The sequence below is a fragment of the Hypanus sabinus genome, chromosome 5, assembly GCF_030144855.1.
Source record: "Hypanus sabinus isolate sHypSab1 chromosome 5, sHypSab1.hap1, whole genome shotgun sequence".
NCBI classification, from domain to species: domain Eukaryota; kingdom Metazoa; phylum Chordata; class Chondrichthyes; order Myliobatiformes; family Dasyatidae; genus Hypanus; species Hypanus sabinus.
In genome coordinates this window covers 150,600,321-150,628,076 of record NC_082710.1, presented here as the reverse complement: position 1 = coordinate 150,628,076, position 27,756 = coordinate 150,600,321, and the positions used below count along the sequence as shown (strand labels likewise).

Sequence of the window (27,756 nt, the reverse complement as noted above, 5' to 3'; positions counted from 1 at the left end):
GGGGGGGTGGGGTTGGTTTTAATCCAAAGACAATGGTTACAAGGTGTGGCATTAACCCATACTCTCTGGTTTTGGGAGTAACTTTAACTGACACTTACCAGTAGTGGGGATAGCATTATCGAATGCGCTCCAGTACAGAGGGTAACACTCCTGATTTTCTCCCTTATTCTTGCTACAGGAGCAATCATTAACTCTCACACATGGATAGGTGAGGGACATTACAATAACCCTCATATTTGCTGTGACTACCATCAGAGTGAGGTAGAGAGTTTGAGGGTGAGCTGTGATCTATCAGATGTCATTCGGAACTGCCTTCTGACTGGGTCCTCAGAACCTCGCAGCCTGGCACAGAACTTTACAACCAAAGGATGGTGAATATACTGTACATCATTGGAACTACGAAGCAAGACCTACAATGAGAAATTAATCACTTAACTTTCGGTATTTGCTGAGGGACAAGCATTGCCAAGGAACCTGAGGACCTCTTTCCTTCAGGAAGCGATGTCTGGTGTTTATTTTACATTCATTTGAGAGGACACTGAAGAGACTATCTAACAGTTCAACTCCATAGCCATGCTCTGACAGTGCAGCAGCCCCTCAGTGCCTTGCTGAAGATGACAGGTGCACTACGTGCCCAACTCTGTTATGTGCAATGCCCTAATTCAGATGCAGCTACTGAGTGAAGACGCACATTGCAGCCATTAGCATGCAGTCACAGAAGCATTCCATCTCCACAGAAGTGATACTTACGGCAGGACCTGGCTGCCCAACAGGACCAATTGGACCAGGGGGACCTGGTGGACCCTGTGCAAGAGAAAAACACACAGAGTTATCACAAAACCAATGATCAGAAAAGATTGCTCACACAGAGGGATTATTGTCCAGCCATGCTAAATCATTGCAGCCAGGAACACTACCTCAATATCCATCTTTTGCACAACTTCTTATTATAACCTTATATTTTTTATGTCTTGCACTGTACTGCCGCACAAAACAATAGATTTCATGATATACGTCAGTGACAATAAGCCTATCTGGAATTCACTTCCTCGTCCAATTGACGTTTCTTTTTCTAAGACCCATAATTTTATTTAAAACAATAGTCCATGAACACATGAACACTGTTTCACTAATCCTCTTTTGCACTATTTATTTATTTGTTTGTTTGCTTTGGGGGTTTTTTTCATTCATTTACTGTAACATAGAGTTTTTTATGTTTTTGTACTGTACTGCTGCCACAAAACAACGAACTTCTTGTTATTTGTCAATGATAATAAACCTAATCAGAATGGAGACCCAGTAGATGTGAATGGAGAGAGGGAAGAATGTGGAAATAGTGGACTTGCTCTGATCCTTCACCATTCAGTACTTATCTCTAACTGCCCTCAGGAAAAACAGCAGTGAGGCAGCACCTGAACCCTGTATTAGACAGGAAATGTGGAGATTTTTGACCCAGAAAGGATGATTGCAGAGCAATAGATTTAGTTTGTGGTAATTCTTCTTTACAGGTGCTCAACTTGACCTTCCGGTAGTAGAGGTCACAGGTTAGGAAGGTGCAGTTGATTAGTTGCTCTGTTGGATATTAATGATGATGTACATTGCCACAGTGATGTGTCTGTGGGGTCCCAATCAATGTGTTCTCCATCCATGGAAGTGCAGAGAATTCCATGTCATCTCAAGCCACCCTCAGGAGAGTTGTTGTGAATACCCCAGCAACCAAAGAGCTCTTACTGTTACTATGGTGGTATATACATCTACAGTACTGGCCACCAGTGACCTGCTTTTCAGCACATTCCAAAGCAGCAATGCACAGTGACAGTGCACATAGACATAGACTCCACCTGCCACCCCCATCGCCCTGGGTGCTCCAATTTCCTCCCGAATCGCAAGCCATCCTGTTAGGTAAGTGAATTGGCTTCTGTGAATTAATCCTCAGGTGTGGGTGGGCAGTAGAATCTGGGGGCGGTTTATAGCAATGTAAGAAAAATAAGATCGGTATAAATGAGTGCCTGAGGGCTGGCATTAACTTGGTTGGCTGAAAGCTCTGCTTCTGTTGTTCATCATCTTTTCCCTTTGCCTCCAATTCCATGGGTAATGATAAGGAGCGAGACCAAGGAGATCAAGAGAACAAAGAACTCATTGTGGACTTTAGGAGGGTGCAGATGATCCACCCACCTCTGCAAATACATGGCTCCTCTGTAGAGAGAGTTAAGTGTACCAAGCTCCTGGGAGTTCATATCACTTGCCCCTGTCTTACCTAGTCCCTTAATATCACCTCCCTGAACAAGAAGGTATAGCAGCACCTCCACTCCCTAAAAAGATTGAGGCAAGCAAGGCCTCCCCCCCCCCCACATCTTAACTGTGTTTTACAAGAGCACCATTGCAAGCATCCTGACAAGTTGCATCTGGTATGGGAGCAGTCGAGCATTGGACCACAAGTCCCTACAAAGGACAGTGAGAACAGCTGAGAGGATCATTGGGGGCATTTATCAGGAGCACTGTGTCTGCAGGGACCTTAGAATTATTAAGGATCCCACCCATCCATCCAGCATCTTCTTTGACTTTCTACCATCAGGCAGGAGACTACAATGCATTAAAACAAGAATGGTTAGAATGAGAAACAGTTTCTTCCCTCAGGCCATTGGGCTTCTTGAATTCCCTGCCACATTGTATTCAAAGTGTCACTGGTTAATCTGTTCTGAAACTTACAATATTTCATACTAATGCACTTTAGTTTATTTATATGTCACTCATCTGTAGATTTTATCCTTACCTTCATAAGTTATTGTGTGATACGTGTACTACTGTGCTTTACATCCAGATTTGAAGAAACTTTTGTCTCCTTTCTATATACATTATGTGGTTATATATATTATATGCATGCACATAATTAAATGACAACCAACTTGACTTGACTTGAGATAGATATACTCACATGTTCACCTTTATCGCCCTTCCTTCCCTTATGTCCATGTTCACCAACTTCACCCTAAAAAATAAGGAGACAGAAGCAAAATCCTTAGTCACCTGTGGACAAGGGAGGGTTTTGCTCAGACATCAAGTGCAAGCAAATCCTTTGTTGCACACCTATGATCCCAGTACTTGTGTCCAACATCATTCAATGAGTAACTCCAAAACATAGACGCACATGTAGATGACCATCAAGAGGAAGAACAGAAGCCTGATGACCAACAGACAATGTTTAGGAACAGTTTCTTCCCCTCTACCACCAGATTTCTGAATGATCCATGAACACTACCTCTCTATACCTCTTTTCCACTCCTTATTTATTTTTTACATTTATTATTGTAACTTATAGTAACAGTTTATGTCTTGCACATGGCAGGTACAACAAAACAATGAATTTCATGACATATGTCAGTGATAATAAAAAACTGTCTTAAACTGTGCCTCACATCTTCAGTGACCCAGATCTCTGGCACCATTTGAGTGTGGAGTTTGCACGCTCTCCCTATTACCATGTGGGTTTGCCCTGCATGCTCTGGGTTCCTCCCACTTCCCAAAAGTATGCAGGTTGGTACATAATTTGCTGCTGTAAATTAGCTCCAGCATAGAAAGTTGGGTGGCACAGTGGCTGCGTGAGCGGATTGTTTACAGGGCAATGTAAGTGCTGTTAAATGCTCTCAGAGCTGGTACTGAATTGATGGGCAAAGTGTTTCAAGATATAAAATATAATTTGAAATAAGTATTGCCCAAGCATGCAACAGACTTATAGGTAGTTCTGTTTCATAGACCTTACCACTTACAGCACAAACTACCCCTTGTAGTTCTGGTTGTTGAAAATGTTTTGTTGCAAACACATCCTAACATTGACTATAATTCTTCCTGGGTACCAGGGCAACCAGTGCTTGCCGATGGCTACAGAGTAAACAGCTAGCTACAAGCAAGACTGGGTGTTGTATCTAACTGTGCTGTAGGCTTGATGGCCTTCTCCTGCTCTTATTTTATTTGCTTCCATAAAATGCACATAGGTCAGTGTATATGCTGGAAACAAGGGTGTTATTAAAATGAAATACATACAGTAAGTACTGGAAATGTAGCACAGAAAATCAAAATCTAATTTCAATATGGGACGTGTTTATTGCCCATTCCTTATTGCTCCCAAGAAAGTAGTAGTGAGCTACCTCATTGAACTGCTGCCATATGCATTAAAACAACTGAGCTGATCTATTTCAGAGGGAACCACATCAGCAGGTCTGGAATCACATGTAGTTTCATAGAGTGATTGTAGATTCTTTGGAATTTTTTTAGTTCATTCAAGAGATGTGGGCTTTACAAGCTGATCCAACATGTAATTGCTATTTGCTATATATACACAATTAATGCTGGGGGAACTCAGCAGGCCAGGTAGCATCTACGGAAACAAGTATAGTCAATAATTCAGGTTGAGACCCTTTGTCCTGATGAAGGGTTGCGGCCCCAAAACATTGACTGTACTCTTTTCCACAGATGCTGGCTGGCCTGCTGAGTTCCTGCAACATATTGTGTCTGTTGCTTGGATTTCCAGCGTCTGCTGATTTTCTCTTGTTTGTAATTGCCCTTCACTAGTTGCCTTTGAGGAGGTGGTGCTGAGCTGCCTTCCGGAACTGCTGCAGTCCCTAGAGTGTGCATACAGCCACAGTGCTGCTAGGGAGGCAGTTCCAAGACATTGACCCAGTATTAATGAAGACACAGGAATATATTTCCAAGTCAAGATTGGGTGGGTCCTTGAGGGTGACTACCGGGTGGTTTTCCCCATTTTTTGTTGCCTCTGTCACTTGTGCTGGTAGAATGGGTGGCTGGTTTTGAGGATGTGTCTAAGGAGTCTCAGTGAGTTGTTGCAGTGCATCCAGTAGCTGGTACACATTGCTGCTGCTGCTGCTGGAGTAAGTGAATGGTTACGGATAGGGCTGAACATGGAGGGCTGATTTCCTCTCCTGACTGTTCACTTGCCTTATGATCACCATTACTGATACTACTTCTTTCTTTAACAATCTTTTTTTTTTTGTGAAGTAAATCTGCTCTGATAGGAATTGAACTTGCATTTCTTGCCTCTGGGTTACCAAGTCAGTAATTGAATGAGTGTGCCACTACCATATAAACCAAAACATGGTCTGCATCATCACACATCAGCAAGATCAAACAGGACTCCACCTTACAATTCCTCAGTAAAATTGCTGTTGTAGGACTGGAATACAGAGATGTCCAGACAACAGCACAGAAGCCAGCTGGACCAAGTAGGCTCTGATGCTCTACAAGTCTCCTCCCAAACTTTACACTCAATGACAAGGTATCGGAGTGAACATATCACGTTTCATATCCCTCAACCTGTTTACCCTTCATGCATCTATCCAGTCCCCTACTGGATTTTCTGTGACTATGAGCAGCCCCTATGCACTACCTTTCACATGCACCTCTCCACCTACAGAGTCATGTATAATAATCCCGCTTCCCTCCTCGCTGCTGTACTCCCTGATCGCCCCCTTACATCAGGTATGACCTCAGCAGGACCCCATGGAACGTTGTGCAGAAACGATTTTCCCCATTTCCCACCTGTGAATACTCCAGTACCTAATTCATGGTAGGCTTTAGCCACTCAATCTTCAGCTGAAATCACTGACATTCGGAAATGATGACCAGTAATAATGATGCAGAATGCACTGCTCAATGTGAGGGGCTACCAATAGTTCAAAATGCTCATGGCCCTAAAAAGAACACTCAGGTCTGTGCGCATACATAGACCCAGCTCCAACATATTGTCCTAGAGTAAGCACACACAGTCCCATAAAAATGTGTGCTTCCATAACTGCAAATAATGTAAATATACAGTGCCTTTTGCATAGAGTGTAAGCATATAGTCCCATATACAGGTGGGACAATATTGGCACTTTCATTTTACCCAGAGGTTCAAACAGTTGTGCACAGTTGCAACCCATGCAAATGGTGTAAATACACATTTTCATAAATGTACAGGGTACTTACACAGGATAACAACAAACCACCCAAAAGACACTCAGGCTCAATCCACAGATGCGGACAAATACTCCAGGTTAGATATATAGGGTTTGAACAGTCACATACAAATCAGGGCACACATACGCACAGGGTAAAATTAAAGCTAATTTGAGAGACACTAATAGCAGATGAATTGAACACATAGTTGCATCAATTTTCATTGTGGCAGGTGACAGCAACATGCCAGAAATCCAAGAGCATCTGGAGGCAGTCGCTGTCACCACAGAAAAGATGCTTGGGAAACTGAAAGGTCTAAAGATTGGTAATTCAGCTGGACCAGATAGATGACACCCCCAGGGTTCTGAAATAGGTACCTGAAGAGATTGTGGAGTCATTAGTAGAGATTTTTCAACACTCATGTCATAAATGGTTGCAGCGGACTGGAAAATTACAAATGTGACCCCATTCTTTCAGAAGGGAGGAAGGCAAAAAATACAGGAAATTACAGGACAGTTTGCCTGACTTCATTGGTTGGCACATTATTAAGAGTCCATGATTAATAATGTGGTTTCGGGTTACTCAGAGGCATATGATAGGCCAAAGTCAGTATGGTTTCCACAAGGAGAAATCCTGCCTGACAAATTGGATGAAATTTTTGAGCAAACAACATGTGTGATAGACAAAGGACAGTCAGTGGATGTTGTTTAGCCTGATTTCAGAATGCCTTTGACAGGCTTCCACACATGAGGCTGTTGAACAAGATCAGAGCCTATGGTATTACAGGAAAGATACTAGCATGGACAGAATATGGACAGAATATTACAGGAAAGATACTAGCATGGACAGAATATGGACAGAATATTACAGGAAAGATACTAGCATGGACAGAATATGGACAGAATATTACAGGAAAGATACTAGCATGGACAGAATATAGACAGAATATTACAGGAAAGATACTAGCATGGACAGAATATGGACAGAATATTACAGGAAAGATACTAGCATGGACAGAATATGGACAGAATATTACAGGAAAGATACTAGCATGGACAGAATATGGACAGAATATTACAGGAAAGATACTAGCATGGACAGAATATAGACAGAATATTACAGGAAAGATACTAGCATGGACAGAAGGCAAAGAGTGGGAACAAAGAAAATTTTTTCTGCTGCTGGTGACCAATGGTTGATGCTGCTGTCCACTACATTTCATGTTATCTGGTAGATAGAATTGATGACTCTGTGGCCAAGCTTGCTGATGGTACAAAGGTGTTGGGGCAGGTAGTATTGAGGAAGGAATTGAACAGATTAGAGAATGGACAAAGAAGTAACAGGTGGAATATAATGTGGGAAAGTGCATGGTCATGCTCATTGCTAAAAGGGATAGAGAGATATTCTAAATAGTCGGTGAATTCAGAAGTTAGAAATGCAAAAAGACTTGGGAGTCCTCATGCAGGATTCACTAAAATTGAACTTGCAGGCTGAATCAGTAACAAGGAAGGCAAATGCAATGTGGCAGCATTCATTTCAAGTGGACTAGAAAATAAATCAAGTTTTGAATGCTGAGGCTTATAGTGCATTGGTCAGCCCTCATTAGCAGTATGATCTGGCATTGGAAAGTGTCTAATTGTTGCTCACAAACATTCGATGTGCTAAACAGGTTTAGAGGTGGTGCCCATCTGTCCGCACTCCATGCCATTAACAACGGCACTTCTCGACGGCCACGTCAGGCGGCCAGTTACCCGAGGCCAACCAGTGATCTCTAGCACTAGAGGATCACTGTGTTTACGTGACTGATGACCTCGCGTGGATAATGAACTCACGTGCGTTCTAGTTCAACAGCGGACGTGACAGGGAATGAGGAAAGGTGCAGCTGACTCATATCGTTTCATATTGCCAAATCATATCATTTCCTCGTGGCCCAGTAGCACATGCTTTGCGGCCCGGTGGTTGGGGACTAATTGCCTTTACAATAGCATTGGTGAGAGATAGGAACAGACAAGTTAGAAAAGCATTCAATTGGAGTAAGGGGAATTATGAGGCTATCAGGCAGAAAATTGGAATCTTAAATTGAACACAGATGTTCTCACGGAAAAGTACAGAGGAAATGTGGCAAATGTTCAGGGGATATTTGTGTGGAGTTCTGCATAGATACATCCCAATGAGACAGGGAAATTATGGTAGGGTACAGGAACCATGGTGTAGAAAGGCTGTAATAAATCTAGTCAAGAAGAAAAGAAAACCTTACAAAAGGCTTGGAGAGCTAGATAATGATAGAGATCTAGAAGATTATAAGGCTAACAGGAATGAGCTTAAGAAGGAAATTAGGAGAGCCAGAAGGGGCCATGAGAAGGCCTTGGTGGATTAAGGAAAACCCCAAGGCATTCTATAAGTAGGTGAAGAGCAAGAGGATAAGATGTGAAAGAATCTTATCATTTATGTGAAAGGTGTGTGACAGTGGGAAAGTGTGTATGGAACCAGCAAAAATAGCAGAGGTACTTAATAAATACATTACTTCAGTATTCACTATTGAAAAGGAACTTGGTGATAGTAGTGATGACTTGCAGCGGACTGAAAACCTTGAGCATGTAGATATTAAGAAAGAAGATGTGCTAGAGCTTCTGGAAAGCATCAAGTTGGATAAGTCACCGGGACCGGATGCGATGTCTCCCAGGCTACTGCGGAGGCAAGGGAGGAGATTGCTGAGCCTCTGGCGATGATCTTTGCATCATCAATGGGGACAGGAGAGGTTCCAGGGGATTGGAGGGTTGCAAATTTTGTTCCTTTATTCAAGAAAGGAGTTGTGATAGCCCAGGAAATTCTAGACCAGTGAGTCTTACTCAGTGGTTGGTAAGTTGATGGAGAAGATCCTAAGAGGCAGGATTTATGAACATATGGAGAGGTATAATATGATTAGCAATAGTCAGCACGGCTTTGAGAAGGCCAAGTTGTGTCTTAGGAGCCTGACTGAATTTTTTGAGGATGTAACTAAACACATTGATGAAGGAAGAGCAGTAGATGTAGTGTAAATGGATTTCAGCAAGGCATTTGATAAGGTACCCCATGCAAGGCTTATTGAGAAAGTAAGGAGGCATGGGATCCAAGGGGACATTGCTTTGTGGATTCACAACTGGCTATATTCTGCATGGAGGTTGGTGACCAATGGAGTGCCTCGGGGATCAGTTCTAAGACCCTTCCTCTTTGTGATTTTCATAAATGACCTGGATGAGGAAGTGGAGGAATGGGTTAGTAAGTTTGCTGATGACATAAAGGTTGGAGGTGTTGTGGATAGTGCGAAGGGATGTCAGAGGTTACAGCAGGACATTGATAGGATGCAAAACTGGGCTGAGAGTTGGCAGATGCAGTTCAACCCAGATAAGTGTGAACTGGTTCATTTTGGTAAGACAAATATGATGGCAGAATATAGTATTAATGGTAAGACTCTTAGCAGTGTGGAGGATCAGAGGGATCTTGGGGTCTGAGTCCATAGGATGCTCAAAGCAGCTGTGCAGGTTGACTCTGTGGTTAAGAAGGCATACAGTGTATTGGCCTTGTGGAATTGAATTTAGGAGCCAAGAGGTAATGTTGTAGCTATATAGGACCCTGGTCAGACCACACTTGGAGTACTGTGCTCGGTTCTGGTCACCTTACTACAGGAAGGATGTGGAAACCATAGAAAGGGAGCAGAGGAGATTTACAATGATGTTGCCTGGATTGGGGAGCATACCTTATGAGAATAGTTTGAGTGAACTCAGCCTTTTCTCCTTGGAGCAACAGAAGATGATTGGTGACTTGATAAGAGGTGTATAAGATGATGAGAGGTTTTGATCATGTGGATAGTCAGAATCTTTTTCCCAGGGCTGAAATGGTTGCCACAGGAGAACACAGGTTTAAGGTGCTAGGGAATAGGTACAGAGGAAATGTCAGGGGTAAGTTTTTTACTCAGAGAGTGGTGAGTGCGTGGAATGGGCTGCCAGCATTAGTGGTGGAGGCAGATATGATAGGGTCTTTTAAGAAACCTTTGGATAGGTACATGGAACTTAGAAAAATAGAGGGCTATGGGTAAGCCTAGTAATTTCTAAGGTAGGGACATGTTCAGCACAAAATTGTGGGCCAAAGGGCCTGTATTGTGCGGTAGGTTTACTATGTTTCTAATGATATGGGCTCAACAGCCTATAATTCCCTGGCTTCATTTTAGAACCTTTCCTAAACAATGTAATAACATTAGCTATCCTCCAATCCTCCATCCCTTACCTATTGCTAAAGATGTTTTAAATATCTCTGCTAGGGCCTCTGCCTTTTCTGTGCTAGCATCCCACAGAGTCTGAGGGAGCACATTGTCAGGCCCTGGGGATTTGTGAACCCTAATTTGCCTCAAGACAACAAACAATTTATACAGTGCATGCCCTCACTGCTATTTTGCCTCTCTTCTATAGTGTGTCCATCTCCTGAGTAAATACAGATGCATAAAATTAATTTAAGATCTCACCCATCCCTTTCAGATACAGATGCAAAAAATTCACCTAAGATCTCCTGCATCTCTTTCGAGATGGGCATCAAAGTAAGGGCATCAAAAGTTTTGGGGAAAAAGCAGAAGAGTGGGACTGTGAGGGAAAATAAATAATCAGCTGTGATTGAATGGCAGAGCAGACTCGATAAGCTAAATGGCCTAATTCTGCTCCTGTACCTTATGGTATTATAGTCATGACTGTACAGATACTGCATAAATATAGGATCTGACCAGATTATTCCTTAAACACGCTGTCTCCTCCACAAACAGGCTGTGAAAGTGCAACCAGAAACTTTACTACAAGCTCATGTTTTTTTTTTATGTTTTACAACCCGATCTAATGACATTGTGGAGGCTGTGCTGCGTACCACTCTGGAAATTAACCCCAGCTTTGTGGGCCTAAGTCACTGTTAGACTACAGACACAACATACCTATCAGGGCACCCTGGGATGATCCCTTTTACTGCAGCATGCTCCTCCTGGAATAATATAAATGAATGAGGTCACCCAGCTCTGGAGGCACCAGGATAAGCTGATCTTCCAATAGCGTCAGATTAGCACTTCCAAAAGATAGATCAAAACCCACTGCTCATAAACCTCAATGTCAATAACCTAATGAATGGGATTTAGCACCATGACCCTCCATAATATCCCACTGTCCCAACACCGTTGCATCTTATCTGCTGGAGCTCCAGTACAGACTGTCAATATCACTGACCCTTATCGATTACTGATCAAATCCAGAGCTAACTCCCCAACCTATCACCCAGCCTTGATCAATCTGGTCATCCAACTTCTCTCCTCTCAGCCACCCCTCAGGATCCCTAGGCTTGCCTACAGGCTCCTGACAAGGACACAGCAGACAGCCTGCTTCAGGGTGCCCTGGAATTTCAAGGCAACAGTCCCAGCTTCTCTCATTGACAGACAAACCCTGAAATCCCAGGGACTTCTCAGCCTATTCCCAGCTTTCTGGAATGCTAACACATTGGACAGAGCCCACATCACTGCCAATAACCAATTGCCCCCTTTCAGTGCCCAATATTTCATTCTATTAGCAAGGATTTCCTGATATACTATCAAACATCCCTTCTTCAAGTTCCTAGGTGTCAATATGCTGCGGGGCCAATATTCTGGGCCAAGCACAAAGACAAAACCGTGAAGAAGGTGCACTTCTTTGGAATCTTTAAGAAAATTCGGCAAGTCATTAAAGACTCTGACAAGCCTTTACAGATGCACACACAAAATCATTCTGATTGGTTCGATCAAGGCCTGGTATGGGAACTCCAAAACGCAGGATAGCAAGAAGCTGCGTAGCGTGCTGAACTCAGCCATCACGGTTACACCTCTCCCTGCTTTTGAGAACATCTGCAAGAAATAATGTCTCAGGAAGGCAGCAATCATTCACCATCCACACCATGCCATTTCTCAATGCTGCCATCATGCAGCCTGAAGACTACTTCAATGTTCAACAACTGCCATAAGCTTCTTGAACCTACAAAAGATCCTTAACACTACTTTTTTGCTCTTTCAATCTTGCACTCACATTGCTGCTTGAAGAATTTATGTATCATTTATGTTAATTTAAGTTTATGTTACTTCATATCTGTCCTTGTCTTGAAGGATTGCTGCTAGAAGTTGAACGTATATCACATTTATACCCTGACTATGTGTGCCTTGGACAACAGTAAACATGAACCTGAACTCCCCCCACAGCATTACTTTGGATATGTGGAATGACTCTGATTGACGTATCCCCAGAGGGTCTGTGGTAACTCCGGTTGTGGGCCTTACCTTGTCACCATCTTCACCGGGACCTCCTGGAGTCCCTGCAGGTCCTGGGAGACCTACAGGGCCCTGGATGCCATCTCGACCAGCTGGTCCAATTGGTCCTTTCTCACCCTATGTCCAAACAGAAGAAATAATTTGCAAATGTTGGAGACAGTACATAGACACATACTGATAGAGATGGGACAACCACTGGTGTTACATATCTCCCAACATGGTTTCTTTGTACATCACTATGAACAAGATGTGCATCCTCTTGCACATGTGAGAATTGCACCCAGCCTCTTGCACATGAGAGAATTGTAGTGATCCCCCAACCAAGAGATACACTCAGAATAGGCACAATACTCTCACCAAACAAATAGTAACCTTCCAAACCACTGGTCCACCCTTACAATACCTACAAGCAACCACTACCAAAACTGCAGGGTATTGCAGGGAAAACCTACTGATCTAAACCGATGGTCAGCCCCTGAAAACTGATGGTCAACCCCTGTAAACTGATGGTCAGCCCCTCAAAAATGATGGGCAGCCCCTGAAAACCGATGGTTTGTCCCTCAAAACCGATGGTCAGTCCCTGAAAACCGATGATCAGTCCCTGAAAATGATGGTCAGCCCCTGAAAACCGATGGTCAGTCCCTGAAAATGATGGTCAGTCCCTGAAAACTGATGGTCAGCCCCTCAAAATTGATGGTCAGCTCCTGAAAACCGATGGTCAGTCCGTGAAAACAATGGTCAGGCCCTCAAAATGATGGTCAGCCCTTGAAAACCGATGGTCAGCCCCGCAAAACCAATGGGCAGTCCCTGAAAACTGATGGCTTGCCACTGAATACAGATGGTCTGCCCCACCAAGCCAATAGTCAATCCCACCAAAGCGATTCTCAACCCGATGAAACTGATCATCAATCCCACCAAACCAATGGTCAATCCCACTGAACCAGTGGTTAACTCCACCATTCCAATGGTCAACTCCACCAAACCATTGCCACACTCCCATAAGCTATTATCCATGCCCTCCCTTCTGAACCAATGGCCACATGTAGCCTGAAAACACAACACAAGCACTCACCGGCACTCCTTTCTCTCCGGCAGGCCCGGGTGGTCCCTGAGGACCTGGACGTCCTGGAAGACCAATGGGACCACCTGGTCCTGGCTTCCCTCGAACACCTGGTGAGCCCTAGAGATGAAAATATGAGTGACTGGTGAGGAGACAGGCAGCAGAGGATAATGTAACACAATGAAACCTATCGATCACTACCCTTTCAGATGGAAACAGGACTACGAATGATTCAGGATAACACTGATTTATAAGGGAGATGTAGGAGGTAGGTGTCAGGAGTGAAGAACATTAGTGCTTAAGAAAGTCTGATCCAGCAGGTTTCAAGGAGATTCATGGCACATAGAACAATGAGGGCCTAAGATAAGGAGGAGAGCAAATAATTTGCAGCAGTCAATAGCCAGGAAGATATATTTAATTAACAGAATAGATAGGTGAGGGAAGTTAAGGGGAAAATGTTTCCACCAAAGAATGGTGGAAGATAGAACTTAATGCCTAAAATGGTGGTGGAGCCAGGCATCCTAATCACAATGAAAAGAGCTTCTGCATGGGCAGTGGAGGTGCTTTTTGATGCCTGGAATGTGGAGCAGGGAAATGGGATTAGGCTGCACTTTCTGCCTGGTGGCTGAATAGGTTAAATGGCATGTTTAATATGTAGGGAGTACTGGTAGTTGCCATTTTTCCTTTAGTTTCTCTCCCATTCATTTTTAAGACATGGGCACCATTAGACAAGATTTATTACCTAGTACTGGTTGCAAATTCAGGGGAGGTGTGAGATTTCAGACTGCTGTGGTAGGGTTTGAATATGGGTCTCTGGATTGCCAGTCTGGTAACTTAACTGCGATGCCTTTGCTATACCCCAGGTTAGTCAGAGGAGCAACAATCTCAAGGCTGGTACTTACAGCTGGACCGGGTGGTCCTGGTGGCCCCTGACTGCCCTTCAGTCCACCTCCGCCCTGCAAAGAATGGAGAAAGGCAGGAGTGAAGTGCATTGTGTGATGTATCATGTGGATCAATTGATATGGCAACTGCTTTGCCCAAGGTGGGAAGAAACTGCAGAGAACTGTGGACACCAACAGCACCTCACTGAAACCAGTGTCCCCTCCATGGATTTTGACTGTACCTCACAGCCTCAGAAAAGTAGCCGAAGTAATCAAAGTCGCCACCCATCCTGTACATTCCCTCTTCTCCCCTTTTCCACTGAGTGGAAAATACAAAATCCTGAAAACGCACTCCAGGCACTGAGACAGTTTCTACCTCACTGTTAGGAGAATAGACATTTGTATGGTACGGTAAAGATGAACTCTTGACCTCACAATCTACTTCAACATGACCCGTGTACCTTATTGTCTGCCGGCACTGTATTTTTTTTGCCTTTCCCTCTGTATGACTTTGATTTAATGATGCTCTGAAATGATCTGCATGGACCATTATATGTTTGTCACTGTACCTTGGCACATGTGAGAATTAACTAGTAGAAGCAGGTCACTGAAGGCCTGATCTGCTGATCAAACCATCAATAGGTCAAACCTGTGACAATAGGATTAATTATTCTGAACAACACTAAACCCACCTCTGCTATTAAACACTAGCGCCAACCTCTTGCACTTTTATGGGCTTGTCTCTGATTGTGCTTTCTCCACTAATGTCTTGTCAGCATGAGTGAATACTTGTACTTGATGTACAAGTACAATGAATAAACTTTTTCTAACTATCACAAACATGGAGGCAAAGACAACACACAGAATATAAATTATAAATAAATTATACAAGATGGTGAAGATATATCTTTTATTTCTCTTCAACATCAAACATAATTTATGTATAATTTATATTCATTATACTTGTATATCACTGTACTTCTGCATATAACAAAAAACTTAACCTGAATATAATAAGCACTAGTCTTATATAACAGGACGCTATGTAAACTTGTGCGTACAGAAGTGGAGGTATTATAAGTTCCTACACTACACTCTGTTATGTTAGTCAGATATGAAGGAGCATTGATAGAATTGTTAATAATTTGAATTCAACCGATGTAAATATGAAATACAATCCCTCACGTTCAATGCATTAAGTCATATTGCTTTACAATTCAAAGACCGCTGTGTCTCAGACAGTGTTAGAAGTGGTTATGGAGTCTAAGACCATGCAGTGGGAATAGGAGCAGTTGGCTGCTGCTCACAGTGGGAGAAGCCAGCTGGTTCCTTGAAGCAGCAGGTTGAAGGGAGTTTTCTCTTCTTCATATAATTTCCACAGATGCTCTCCATGACTGACTTTCACAATTTACTCATAGCAGCATGTTCTGTGCCAGTGGCCCTGAGGCGGTGGAGCGTAACGATGATGGGATCTCCATGAGTTGTGCCCTCGGCTGGGCTCCAGTCTGATCCAAATCTGAGCAATGCTGCCCAACAAAGGAAAAGGATTCAAGAGAAAGAGAACATTGGAGAGGAGAGGTGGGTGTTGAGAGGAGTATTTTGGGGAGGAAAGAACTGAGGGGAGAATTGACAAGAGAGCTGTGGAGGAGACAGAGTTGGGAAGAGAAAATTGGGTGGGGAGAAATATGTGGGTGAGACTCGGTTGGGGAGAGAATATTCAGGGAGAACGGATTAACAGAGAGACAAGGTTATGGGAAATAACTGGGGAGAGAGAATTGTGGGTAGGAGAGAGCAGTTTGGGGAAGAGTGTGTTGAGGGAGAGTGGGTGGGGGAGAAGGTTCAGGAACATGGGTTGAGATGAGGGTCGGGGAGATGGGTCGAGGGAGAGGAGTTGAAGGAGCGGGTGTTTAAGGAGGGGCTAGGGAAAGGGGTCGGGGAGAAAGGTTGAGCGGAAGGATGGGGGAGACTAGTGGTGAGTGGGGTTGGCGAGGACATTATGGTCAGGGTTGTGGAAAGGTGTCTGCAGTAAAAGTGTTTGAGGATGGAGTTGGGAGAGGGAATTGGAGGAAGGGATTTGATGGAAAGGAGTTGAAAGAGATGGGAAGAGGGTTGGCGAGTGAGTTGGAGAAAACAGGGTAGCATTGAGAGTGAATTGCAAAATAAAGTTGAGGAAATCATTTGGGGAGAGTAAAGGGTCAGGATTTAAGATATGGTGGGGGAGAGAGTTTTGGGAGAAGTGAGGGTTGGAGGTGAGAGTTTAAATGGAACCAACTAAGGAGGGAATTGCAGGAGAATTGCAGTAAGAGTTAGAGGGAACAAGTTGCAGATGGAATTGAGGGAAGGCAGTTGGGAGAGTGAATTCTGGGGATGGGTGATACATAATGATTGAGGGAAGAGAGGTGGGAGGTGGGTTGAGGAGTTGAGTCTTTACTAATCACTTTCACCTCCAATTCCTCCCATCCATTTACTCACCGGAGTTCCAGGCAATCCAATCTCACCAGGGAAGCCCCTCAGACCAGGAGGTCCGATTTTGCCTGGGCCACCAGGAGGGCCAGGGTCACCCTGTGGAAGACAAGAGGTGGCAAGAATTTGTCAACAGTATCCGTACCTGTAGATCTATTACAGTGGACAGCAGTGTAGGGAACTAGTAACAGGTTAACAAAGCCTAATGAGGGAAAGGAGGAACACTAAAGAAAGAGAGACAATTGGAGATAGACACTACACAGAGATACTGATAGATACAGAAAGATAGAGAATGTGACATAGGAATTAGAGTAGGAGAAAGACAGAGTGAGTGAGAGAAAGAGAGAAAGGTGGAGAAGGAAAGGGAAAGTGTGTGGGAGAAAGGGAGAGAAGTTGAGAAAGGTGGAGAGAGAGACAAGGAAGAGGGGGTAAGAGAGAGGGAGGGAGAAAAGATTGAGAGAGCAAGAGAGAGGGAAAGTAGGGCAGAGGGAGAGAGCAAGTGAGAAGAGAAGCAGAGAGAGAGAGATGATGATAAATGGAAACAGAAGGAGAAAGAGAGGAGAAGTCTCAGCTATCGATTGAGGTAGAGACAGGTAAGGGGTGCCTAACAGATGGCCAGATGGAGACAAGAAGAATGGGAAAAATGACATTGTGAAATTAAAAAGAAATAAAGTCTGGAATACAGAGAAAAAGAGAGAGAGACAGATATCACAGATTTGTCGATACTGTAGTACTTCAAGACAGATGAACCATCAGAATTCGCAAGTCTAAGGCTCAGTAGCAGAAGCTCCCTGCAGGACTTGTGCTCAGGGCTGGGCAGAGGTATTAAATGTATGGGGTAGAGTACTGATTCAATGGAGGAACTTGCCCCCACCTGCTAGTGATGCCACACACCAAAACCACTCTCAGCCCCTACCACCTTGCCCCCGCTTAGCACTAATCCTGTCACTGACTCAGAGTTCCCACCATTGCAGATGGGCTGGGAATATCCCCCTTGCTTGATCTTTGCAACCATATTCCAGTATAACAGTGGTGATTGAGTTACTGAGACCAACAGCCTGCAAGGTAGAGAGACAGCCTCAGTACCACTGATCAACAGTTGGACATGCACACCTCTGCAAACATGAGCCATCTCAACCATCCCAACCAGGCCTGCAGTCCTCTCACCTTCGTGCCTTCTTTCCCAGATGGTCCAGATAGTCCTTGTTCCCCAGGGGGCCCAGGAGGACCTGGATGTCCCCTCTCACCCATTTGTCCTGATTCACCACTGGAGCCCTATGGGAGAAAGCCAGCAAGTCACATTAATGTCAGAAGTTAAGGCAGGATCAAGGAGGATGGGAGGGAGGTTAGTGAGGAGTAGACATGAAAAGTGGCACTTGCCTGAGGTCCAACCACACCAGGAGGTCCAGGTGGGCCAGTCTTGCCTTGGAAACCCTGGAAACCGGAGTCGACACATCACCAGGCATTGTTCATGCACATGCAAAAATGAGAGAAGTCAGCCATGAGGAAAAGCCAGCAACACATTTGAACCTAGCCCTCTCACTGCACAATACATCCTTCAACTCCTGGCCTACTGAAAGATGTCTTCCAAGCTAATCATTTAACCCAATGAAATATTCCTTGGTAAACCCCTGGTACAGTGAGATTCTTCACTGTAGTACCTTAACTCTCACAATAAAACCTTCCCTGGTCTGTATCAACCATCCCACTGAACTGCTTCTCTGAAGTAAATGCGTTCTGCCAGTAAACCTTATACCAATAGTGCATGACCCAACCCAACTTAATCCCGTTCTCTAATCAGTGAACATTTCCAATAATTCTGTACCACTAGTACACTAACCAATCAACAAATATAATCTTTCTCTGTAATCAATGAATTCTCCCAATAAACTTCATCCCTCCAGCATATTAACCAACCTCAATAAAATGCTTCCGTGTAACACACTAATGTTCCCAAAAAAAAACAAGAAATCCACCCTTCCTGCATAATAATCTCCCAGTGCAATGGGATACTGCATTCAGGATACACTCACCACTTCTCCTCTCTGCCCAGGGTGTCCAGGCACTCCGTCCTTTCCTGGAGGTCCCTGTCGAAGAAAGGAAGTGGAGTTGGTATATCAGATTGTCATCCACCCCCCTCTGCTGCCACACTAAAATCACTCAGCAATAGTGGAGCAATCACAGGACACCCAGCAAGCATCTTTACCAGCAGCCTTGAGCCACAGATGTGGGTGTCCATAAGGGCACAGGGTGGGTGTCTCTGAACGGATGTGTGTTCTGCAGCTGTAGCCCACTGCTGGAGAGGCACCACTTCTCCAGGGTGAACTCCCCCTGATCATCTCAGTCTGTCTCCAGGCACACTGACCCGTCATTTTACAGAACACTCCACCCCGGTCTATTTGCATTACAAAGTGTGTGTGTTTGTCTTCATGTGAGTCTATGTGAGACAGTGTGTAAGAGTGCAAGTGCATGTGTGAAGGAGCAGGACTCTGACAGAAAATTTGTGATAGAGTGCATTTGTGTGAGAGTGTGCATACTGTATGTTACCTATGTTTTGGCAGGTGTGTCTCTTTATGAGTGGGGAGAATGTGTGCGTACCTGTGTGTGTAGATGTGTTTGAGGCATTATGCATCAAATTATGTGGGTGTGGGTGTGATTTTGTTTGAGAAGTCAGAGTGAGATTGTGTATGTTTAACAAAATGCATGCGTGCGTGTATATCTGTTTATATACCGTTGTGTACACTTAACTGTGTGTCTATGTGAGAGAGAGTGAGTGTGTATGTGGCTCTGTGTGGGTGTGTGTGAGTATGAACGAGTCTGTGAGTGTGTGAGACAACAGCACAAGGTAGGAACTGGAAAATGAAGCTAGTTCACTTACAGGAGGTCCTTTTGGTCCTGGGAATCCAGTGGGTCCTTGAGGTCCAGGAAGTCCCTGAATTAAAGAGATCAGAGAGGAAGGTCACCTCTTTAAAATGAGACTGTGTGTGTGTGTGTGTGTGTGTGTGTGTGAGGGAGAGAGAGAGAGAGATCAGTCATACGGATATCTCCATCTTCACATTAGTCAAACACATCAAACAGAAGAAAAAGCAAGGGCAAGTCTGTGCCACACTCACAGTGCCCATCCCCACGTGCTCACCCTCACAGTTCCCACTCTCGACATTGACAGTCTTTCTGAGACAATGCGCAGGCAGTCACACACACAGAGTTCCAGTTGTGCCATTTCGGTGGCAGTTTTCCTATCGGTAAACGCTGTCCAATTGTCTCAACCACTTCCTCTGGAAGCTCAGTCCACATATACAGCACCCGCTATGTAAAAAATGCATTTCTTAAATTCCTTTAAAATCCCTCCCTCTCACCTTGAACCTATGTTCTCTAGTTCTTGATTCCCCAACTCTGGGTCAGACTGAGTGCATTCACCCTGTATGTGCCACTTGTGGTTTTATCCCCCTCTATAAGGTTACTTCGCAGTCTCGTACACTCCTTGGAGAAAAGTCCCAGTCTACCATGTAACTCAATTCCACACGTCCTGGCCACCTCCTTGTAAATCTTTTCTGCACTCTTTCCAGTTTAGTATCGTCCGTCCTGTAGTGGGATGACAAAAACTAAGCACACTTCTACAAGTGTGGCCTCACCAGCACCCTTATAACAATGAATGGGAAATTCTGAGGCTGTGGAAGTGAGGGTGCAACAGGACAAGGGGAGGCACCAAAGTGGGACAATGTTGACTAGCATGAAGATGTGTGCGCACAGGAAACAGACAGGCAGGAGGCTGCCCTCAATTAGCCAGGGCACTGGGAACTCCAAGGTTAGTCAGTTCCTGGGTTGTGACCGGGTTCTATTCTGAAGAACTGTTTGTAATGCCAGAGATTCTGCAGATGATTATTCTCCTCCATGGATGCTGCCTGCTGCCTGAGTTGCTGAATGCTTCCAGCACTTTTGTGTGTGGTGCTTGTAACGCAAATTGCCCATAAATCAGGAATGAACAGAAACCCTGTGCATGGGAGAGTGTCTGAGAAACAGCAGCGAAGGGAGAGGGAGTATGTGTGGGAATAGCAGTCACCAGCTGGCCCCTCTGACTCAGGGGGTGAACGGCTAGGTCTGCTCAGCTCCACCCAGCCCACAGTTTTTGCGGCTCAGGTTGGAAGACAGAAGTTGCAGGGATGTACCCTGTTCCCAGCCAGCAGAGTATGCCCGTAGTCTGGCTACAGCTGGCACATCCACCCTCATCCAGTCCACTGTTCATGTGTGTGGGGTGTCCATATGTTAGGCGTTCATAGCTTAGGGAGGGCCAGTGGACTGGAATTATTAGTCCACAGCTCATTAGTCCACAGCTCATGTCTCAGTACAGTTCTGCTCAACACATTACAGAGTAGATGTAACTACATTAGAGAGGGAGAAGAGGAGAGTTATGAATTCTTTGCCAGCTCTGGAAAACTGCAGCTATGAGGAAAAATTGGATACGCTGGATTGTTTTTCTTGGCTTTGGGATTCTTAAGTGAAGTGTACATATAAAATTATCAGGAGGTCTGGATAATTGAAGAACATAGACTTAAAGTGACTGGTAGAAGGATCAGAGGGGGGAGGAGAAAAAATATTTTCACCCAGAGGGTGTTAAAGGTCTGGAACTCTCATCACACTTAAATCGTGCTTGAGTTCACCCTTAAAAAGCTGTGGCTTGTAGTGTTAGACATTCAGTGCAGGATGGCGGAGGGGGGAGGTTTGGGCAGCTGTGATGAAAGCAGAATATGTTGGAAACAGTTAGTAGGTCCGGCAATGTCTGTGGAAAACTAGCCGAGTATATGTTTCGGGTTAAAAAGTCCTTATACCTGAAGCTGCTCCCTGAACCGCTGAAAGTTTCAAGCATTTTCTATTTTAACCTCAGATTTCCACCATCTGCAGCATTTTATATTCATTCAGCTGTACAAGGGACAGACAGGGTAGGCTGAATGCCTCATTCTATGGTTTTACATTTTCAATGTCTCTCTCCATTTCTCTTCCTTTCCCTAACCTGTTATTTTAACCAAAAGCCACTAATCTGCCGGCTCATAAATTGCCTCTCTCTCCACAGATGCTGCCTGAACTATTGAGTATTTCCAGCCTTCAACTTTCCAACCTCTGCAGCATTTTGTTATTTACTCACCTGTCTGGCATTTGTTTACGCAGTGTGGTGTAAATTGTTGCTTGAGATGGACTCACCACCTCACCCCAGTCTAGTTCATTATGGGTGTTTAAACTTCATTTACTGAGCAATCCCACCCCAGGAGCTGGAAGGGGCTGGGGATCTGGTGAAGAATTCATCATTACCACCTCACTGTGTTTGGTGAAGTTGGTTCCACCGGGGAAGGTATTCTAATTACATCAGTGACACTGAACACTGAAGAAATGTTGTGAAGCCCAGAAGACAGCTTGCACCAGCAAAGCGTTGATATATCCTACATTGTAATGACAAAGACGACTACTTAGCCTATCGCTGAATTTGGCTCCCATTCCCCCTCCCTGTCCATTGCCATGGAACATAGAAGAACTTAGAATATAGAACCATACAGCACAGGAACAGGCCCTTTGTCCTATCGTGTCTGTATCAAACACAATGCCAATTTAAGCCAATCTCTCCTAACTGGTCTTGGTCAATACCCCTCCATTCTCTGCACATTCATGTGTCTACCTAACAGCCTGTTAAACACCACTATTGTATCTCAGTCCACCACCCTCCACAGCAGCCTTCTTCAGGCACCCACCACTCTCTGTGTAAAAGCACATACCCCCCCCCCCCTAAATATTACCCCTTTCACTTTAACTGATGTTCTCCAGTAGTTGACATTTCTACCATGGGGAAAAGGTATTCAGAATGTCTACTCTATCTATGCCTTGCTTATTTTTATACACAGACGCACATCAAGAGTCAACAAAAGGGACAGGAGTGGGCCATTGTTTCTGCTACAAAGCTGAATATGATCATGGCCAATCGTTCCCTGTAGCCTCTTCCTATGATTTTTCCCATATTCCTTGCTCTTTTCAGCATTAGAAATGGTTTAGGCTAATTGAACAGGCACATAAGAAGTGATAATGGCAGAGGCAACTGCACTGGCTGTGAGCGAAGTTTGTCGGTGGGTGGTTGGTGCTGAATGATGGAAGGGAGGCCAGGTCTCTTTCACCTGGCCCCATCCTGTTCTGAAGGCAGGGGTTTCTGGAGGCATGCAGACTCACCCTTTCTCCTGAAGGACCTGGAGGTCCATCAGTCCCTGAGGTTCCCTGTTGAGAGAGCAAAAAAAAACATAATGAGTTGCAATGCATTGTCCAATGGAGCGACTCAGCTTCCTGCAGTGATATAACCAAGTACCAGCCTTCACTAAAATTACACCCTGCTCCACCTTAGGTAACATCACTCTGGTCCTTTCCAACACCCAGCTAAACTCCCTAATTATAACAACACATCCATATCTTAAACAACTTCTTAAAATTACAGTCTTCTAACTTCCCACCTAGTACAAGAACTACAGCTATAGAGTGACAATAAGCTTCATTATGTCACTATTAAGTCACTCTGTCCTGCTCCAAATATAAATCTCTCAGTTATAACTCCTGCTATCACACATAGGGATGCCATTCCACACCTGTCAGGAAGATCCATTACTTTGTGCAAAGCTCTCTGTTATAACATAACTACCTACCCATACCCTCAATAAGAAGCTCATTTATAAAATAGATGCTGTGCTTATACAGAATTTTCAGCATGTAAGGTGCAAAATTCACTTTCTATAACACACCCCCACCCACGATATGGTTCTCAGTTATAACACTCACTCAGTTATATATCCATCCCTCAGTAAGCATTGTCACTCCAAGATCAGACACTATTTAACAGAATCTCCAGACACTTAACACACCCATTATCCTCACCTTAGCACCTGGCTTGCCAGTTGCTCCTCTTGGCCCTCGTTGACCACGTGGTCCCTGAGAAAGAAAGGCAATGGTATTATCAGTCAAGCCCAGTTCCTGGCAGTTATGGACTTATGGTCTTATAAACAGGTCCAGGAATCATACGGCGCTATTGAAACACCTCTCAGTCTCACTAACCATGTTAATCTGTGGATGATAATCTCTTTGCATGAAGCAAAGGACAGTACAGCATAGGAAAAATCCCTTTAGACCATAATATCCATGCCATTTGAGGCTAAATTAATCTCATCCCATCTGCCTGTACTAATCAATAACTCTCCATTTCCTGCCCGTTCATGTGACCTCTTAAACTTTGCTACCATACTTGATTCTACCACTATTCCTGGCAGCATGTTCCAGATCTTACCTAATAAATCTCCTTTAAACTTTCCTGGGGTGAATATGTATTAAACTTCCACCCTGGGGAAAAGGCTCTGACTATCTACTTATCTATGCCCCTCATAATTTTATACACTTCCATCAGTTTGCCCCTCAGCTTCCAGCGCTCTTGAGAAAATAGTCTAAATTTGCCCAACTTCATCTTAACGCTAATACTCTCTTAACCCAGCAACATCTTGGTGAATCTCTTCTGCATTCTCTCCAAAATCCTTTTCTGTAATATGGCAACCAGAACTGCATACTCCAAATATGGCCTATATAAAGTTTTATGCAGCAGCAGCAGCAGCAAGACTTGCCAAATTTTATACTCAATGAGGGCAAGAACGACATGCCTCCTCTGCTACCCTACCTGCTTGAGTTGCCACTTTCAGGAAGACGTGCCTTTGCACTCCAAGTTTCCTCTGCATATGAATGCTCCCAAGTGTGCTACTTACCATATACTTACCATTTACATTTGACCTTCCTGAGTGCAGTACCTCACACTTGCCTGGATTAACCTCCATTCTTCCATTCTGTCAATTCTCTGCCCACATCCCCAATTGGTCTAAACCCTGTTGTACCTTTGTCAACCTTCCTCACTATCCACAGCTTCACCAGTCTCAACCAACTACATCAGAAGAGAAGTCAACTGAAATCCTTTAAAATCAGACATACCGTGGGTCCACGTTGTCCTCTTTGACCCATCTTGCCTGGCAAACCCTGTAAGGACAGAAGAAAAATGAGATTTCTGCATGGAGATAGGCATGGAATAAAATGAAGAGTGACACTCTATTGAATGAGAAAGCAAAGGAGGAATGAGAAAAGGGGTGAGAAAAGCAGGTATAAAAGGTCATGGTGAGGGAGATGGAGAAGGAAGACTCAACGGAGAATGCAAAGATGTAAGTTGAGGAGGCAGAGATGAAGAGTTAAGTCCTTCAGTTTCCCTGAAGTCGTGTGGAAAGAGGGGAGAGGACATGGAGGAGAAAGAGGATGAGAAACTTTGAACAGAAAACTAGAGAAGAAAGTGAAAATATGAGTGAGAGAGAGAATAGCAAAATAGGTGAATCCATAAAAAGGGGAGGAAACTCAAAGAAATACCAAAAGAGAGAAAAAAGTTTGTGAAACAGAGTAGGTATGGAGAAAGAGATATAGATGATGGGAGACAAATTCAACACACATGAGAAAAGTGCTTGGTTCCAGTTGGTGAGCTTGTACTTCTTGGTTAATACCTTTATTGTTTTGTTTTTCAGAACTTACCCGAGCACCTTTCTCGCCATTGGTACCTGGGAATCCAGGGAAACCAAGGGAGCCCTGTGAAAAGAAGACATGTTTTAGGCAGATTAAACAGCGACAGGTCACTGAAGCCTCAATAAACTCCCAATCAGCACGGCTGTAGGATTCTTTATTTTCTTGAAAGAATTGCCTCAACCTACCAAAGGAACACAAATTGGATTGGGTTGAACTGGGTAATAGTCCCAAAACACATGAAAGGGAAGATGTTCACAGATTTTTGGTTAGTGTCAGGGAGTCTCGGAACTTAGGTTAAAGATGAGAGGGGAAAGGATTAAAAAGGATCTGAGGCAAAAATTATTCACAAAGTTGTGAGAGTGTGGAACGAGCTGCCAGTGCAAGTGGTGCATGCGAGCTCATTTTCAACATACATGTGACGTTTGGACAGGTACATGGATAGTAGGAATAAGGATAGTAGGTCTGGGTGCAGGTCAGGTCATTGCCAGTTTAAATTGTTCAGCACGGACTTGACAGGCCAAAGGCCCTGTTTCTGTACTCTGCTTTTCTATGACTTTATGACTCCATTCATTTAGGATTTGGACATCACTGACAACACTTATTGCCCATCCCTTTTTGTCATTGATAAGCTGGTGGTTAGCCATGTTCTTGAAGTGGTGCCCTTCTGGAAAACTATTGAAGCATTCCTTATGTTTGCTGATTGGTGCAGCAAACTGTCTTACTGTCTCTCTGCTCCAGTGATCCAAGCTCAATCCCAACCCCTGGCTCTGTGAGGAGTCTTCATGATTTCACTATGACCATGGGCATTTCTTCCCACAGCAGAACAGATTGGCATTTAACTGGCTGCTGTAAATTTACCATGTAGATGAGTGGGAGAATGTGGGGCTGATGAGAATTGGGAAGCAAAAAGTAGGATCAGTGTTCCATTAGAGAACACTGTCAGCACAGGGCTGATGGGCGAAGGACCTGTTTTCTTGTGTATCACCCTGTAACATCTCCGACTAGAGAGGGAATCCAGAGATGTGGAAATATATACAATGAAGGAATAGCAATAATGCTCAAAGATGGACGTCCAATGATCTATGAACTTGAACTAAATATGCAGTATACCGATTATGGTGCTTCCTGATATCCTTACCTTGGGACCCTGACGCCCTGGGTATCCGGGAAGACCAGGTACTCCTAGCTTACCCTGAAACAAAATACTTGATATTAAATGGTGTTATCCACAAGTATAATGCTAAATATTTGACAGATGAGAGTAACATTCTTAAGTGAAACTTCCAACACAATAAAATATCCCAAGTTAAAACACAGGTCTATCAAACAGATGTTAACTTTGCAGATATTTCAGGATTAGTCTTCTGTTTTCAGGAGCATGGGGAGACATCTGTCCTGTCACCTGCCCATGCCCTTCAAGGGAAGGTGACTAAAGTTTGTTGCAGGCATTGGCTAAAAGGAGAAGGAGTTATGAGTAAAGAAAGGTTGATGAGATGGAGGGGATCAGGTAAGGTGAACCACAAAAACGGATGAACATTGGGGCAAGATGGAGGTTTTATTTTGCATTGGAGGAGAGGATAAGAATGTAATTAAGATTTTGTGTAAGGCCAGGATAACAGTAGCAAGAGGATTGAGGTCATGGAATCAGTCTACAGAGCTTAGAGTAGTTACCACAAGGTAACGAGACATAAATTAGAGTTTGAATAACAGAAGGCTAATGGGTAGGTGAGGTAATGATAAATATGGAGTTGGCTGGAGGCAGGGATGGAAAGAACATGATGTTTTTAGAATGGAAGGAGATAGTTATTAGGATCCAATCAATCAAAACATCTTCATTCTCAAGGCAAGGCAAGGAATGACCAGGAAATTAAACAAAAGAAAAGAGGGGACAAGATATTTCAGGAAGGAAGGAAGGTAGGAGAAAGAAGGGGATCATGGACTGTATGGAAGAAACAGAAGTAGAAGTAAGAAGGGAAAGGACAGGAAGGCAAAGAGAAGTGAAGAGAGGGAATGGGAAACTGGGGAGGAAGAGGGGAAGACCAAAATAAGCAGAGAAAATGAAGGAGTGGGGAATGAGTGGAAATGGAATGCTGGGAATGGGAGATGGAAAAGTAGGAGGAGAAAAAGTTGTAGTGAAAGGGGATGGAATAAGGACTGGAAAGGTGAAGTAGCAAAGGAAATAGGAAGGACGAGATGGAGAGCAGAATGGATAGCAGGGTTGGGAGGTCATAGAGGGAAGTGAGAAAATATGGAGGTTGAAGAGGACTGGAGAGTGGCTGGTGGGGAAAGGAAATTTCTCACAGACGTTGACACTAACAAGAACATTTTGCCATCTAAGATGCACCATACCACAGAGTCTCTCACCTTCTCACCTGTCGGACCTAATGGACCGGGGTCACCTGCAGGTCCCACTCGACCTTTGGGCCCTTCTGGTCCATCCTCCCCTCGAGGACCACTTGGCCCAATCTCGCCCTACAAAGACAATAGTAAAGCAATTTTACAACCATTCTGTTTAGTGCTCTATCCAAGAGTTG

General features: G+C 44.1%; 1 protein-coding gene across 1 annotated transcript in view; it reads right to left on the bottom strand.

The window, feature by feature from the left end:
- The window catches only part of LOC132394459 (collagen alpha-1(V) chain-like), a 251,204-nt gene that overhangs the window by 54,780 nt on the left and 168,668 nt on the right, over positions 1–27,756 (bottom strand). Inside the window, exons 30-45 of the mRNA XM_059970642.1 lie at positions 27,587–27,694; positions 26,361–26,414; positions 25,232–25,285; positions 24,650–24,694; positions 23,558–23,611; positions 22,865–22,909; positions 19,536–19,589; positions 18,691–18,744; positions 18,038–18,091; positions 17,825–17,932; positions 16,667–16,756; positions 14,216–14,269; positions 13,326–13,433; positions 12,263–12,370; positions 2,936–2,989; positions 751–804 (exon numbers count right to left, since the gene is read on the bottom strand). Of these exons, the coding sequence (XP_059826625.1) occupies positions 751–804; positions 2,936–2,989; positions 12,263–12,370; positions 13,326–13,433; positions 14,216–14,269; positions 16,667–16,756; positions 17,825–17,932; positions 18,038–18,091; positions 18,691–18,744; positions 19,536–19,589; positions 22,865–22,909; positions 23,558–23,611; positions 24,650–24,694; positions 25,232–25,285; positions 26,361–26,414; positions 27,587–27,694 (1,098 nt within the window). The remainder of the gene's footprint in view (positions 1–750; positions 805–2,935; positions 2,990–12,262; positions 12,371–13,325; positions 13,434–14,215; positions 14,270–16,666; positions 16,757–17,824; positions 17,933–18,037; positions 18,092–18,690; positions 18,745–19,535; positions 19,590–22,864; positions 22,910–23,557; positions 23,612–24,649; positions 24,695–25,231; positions 25,286–26,360; positions 26,415–27,586; positions 27,695–27,756) is intronic.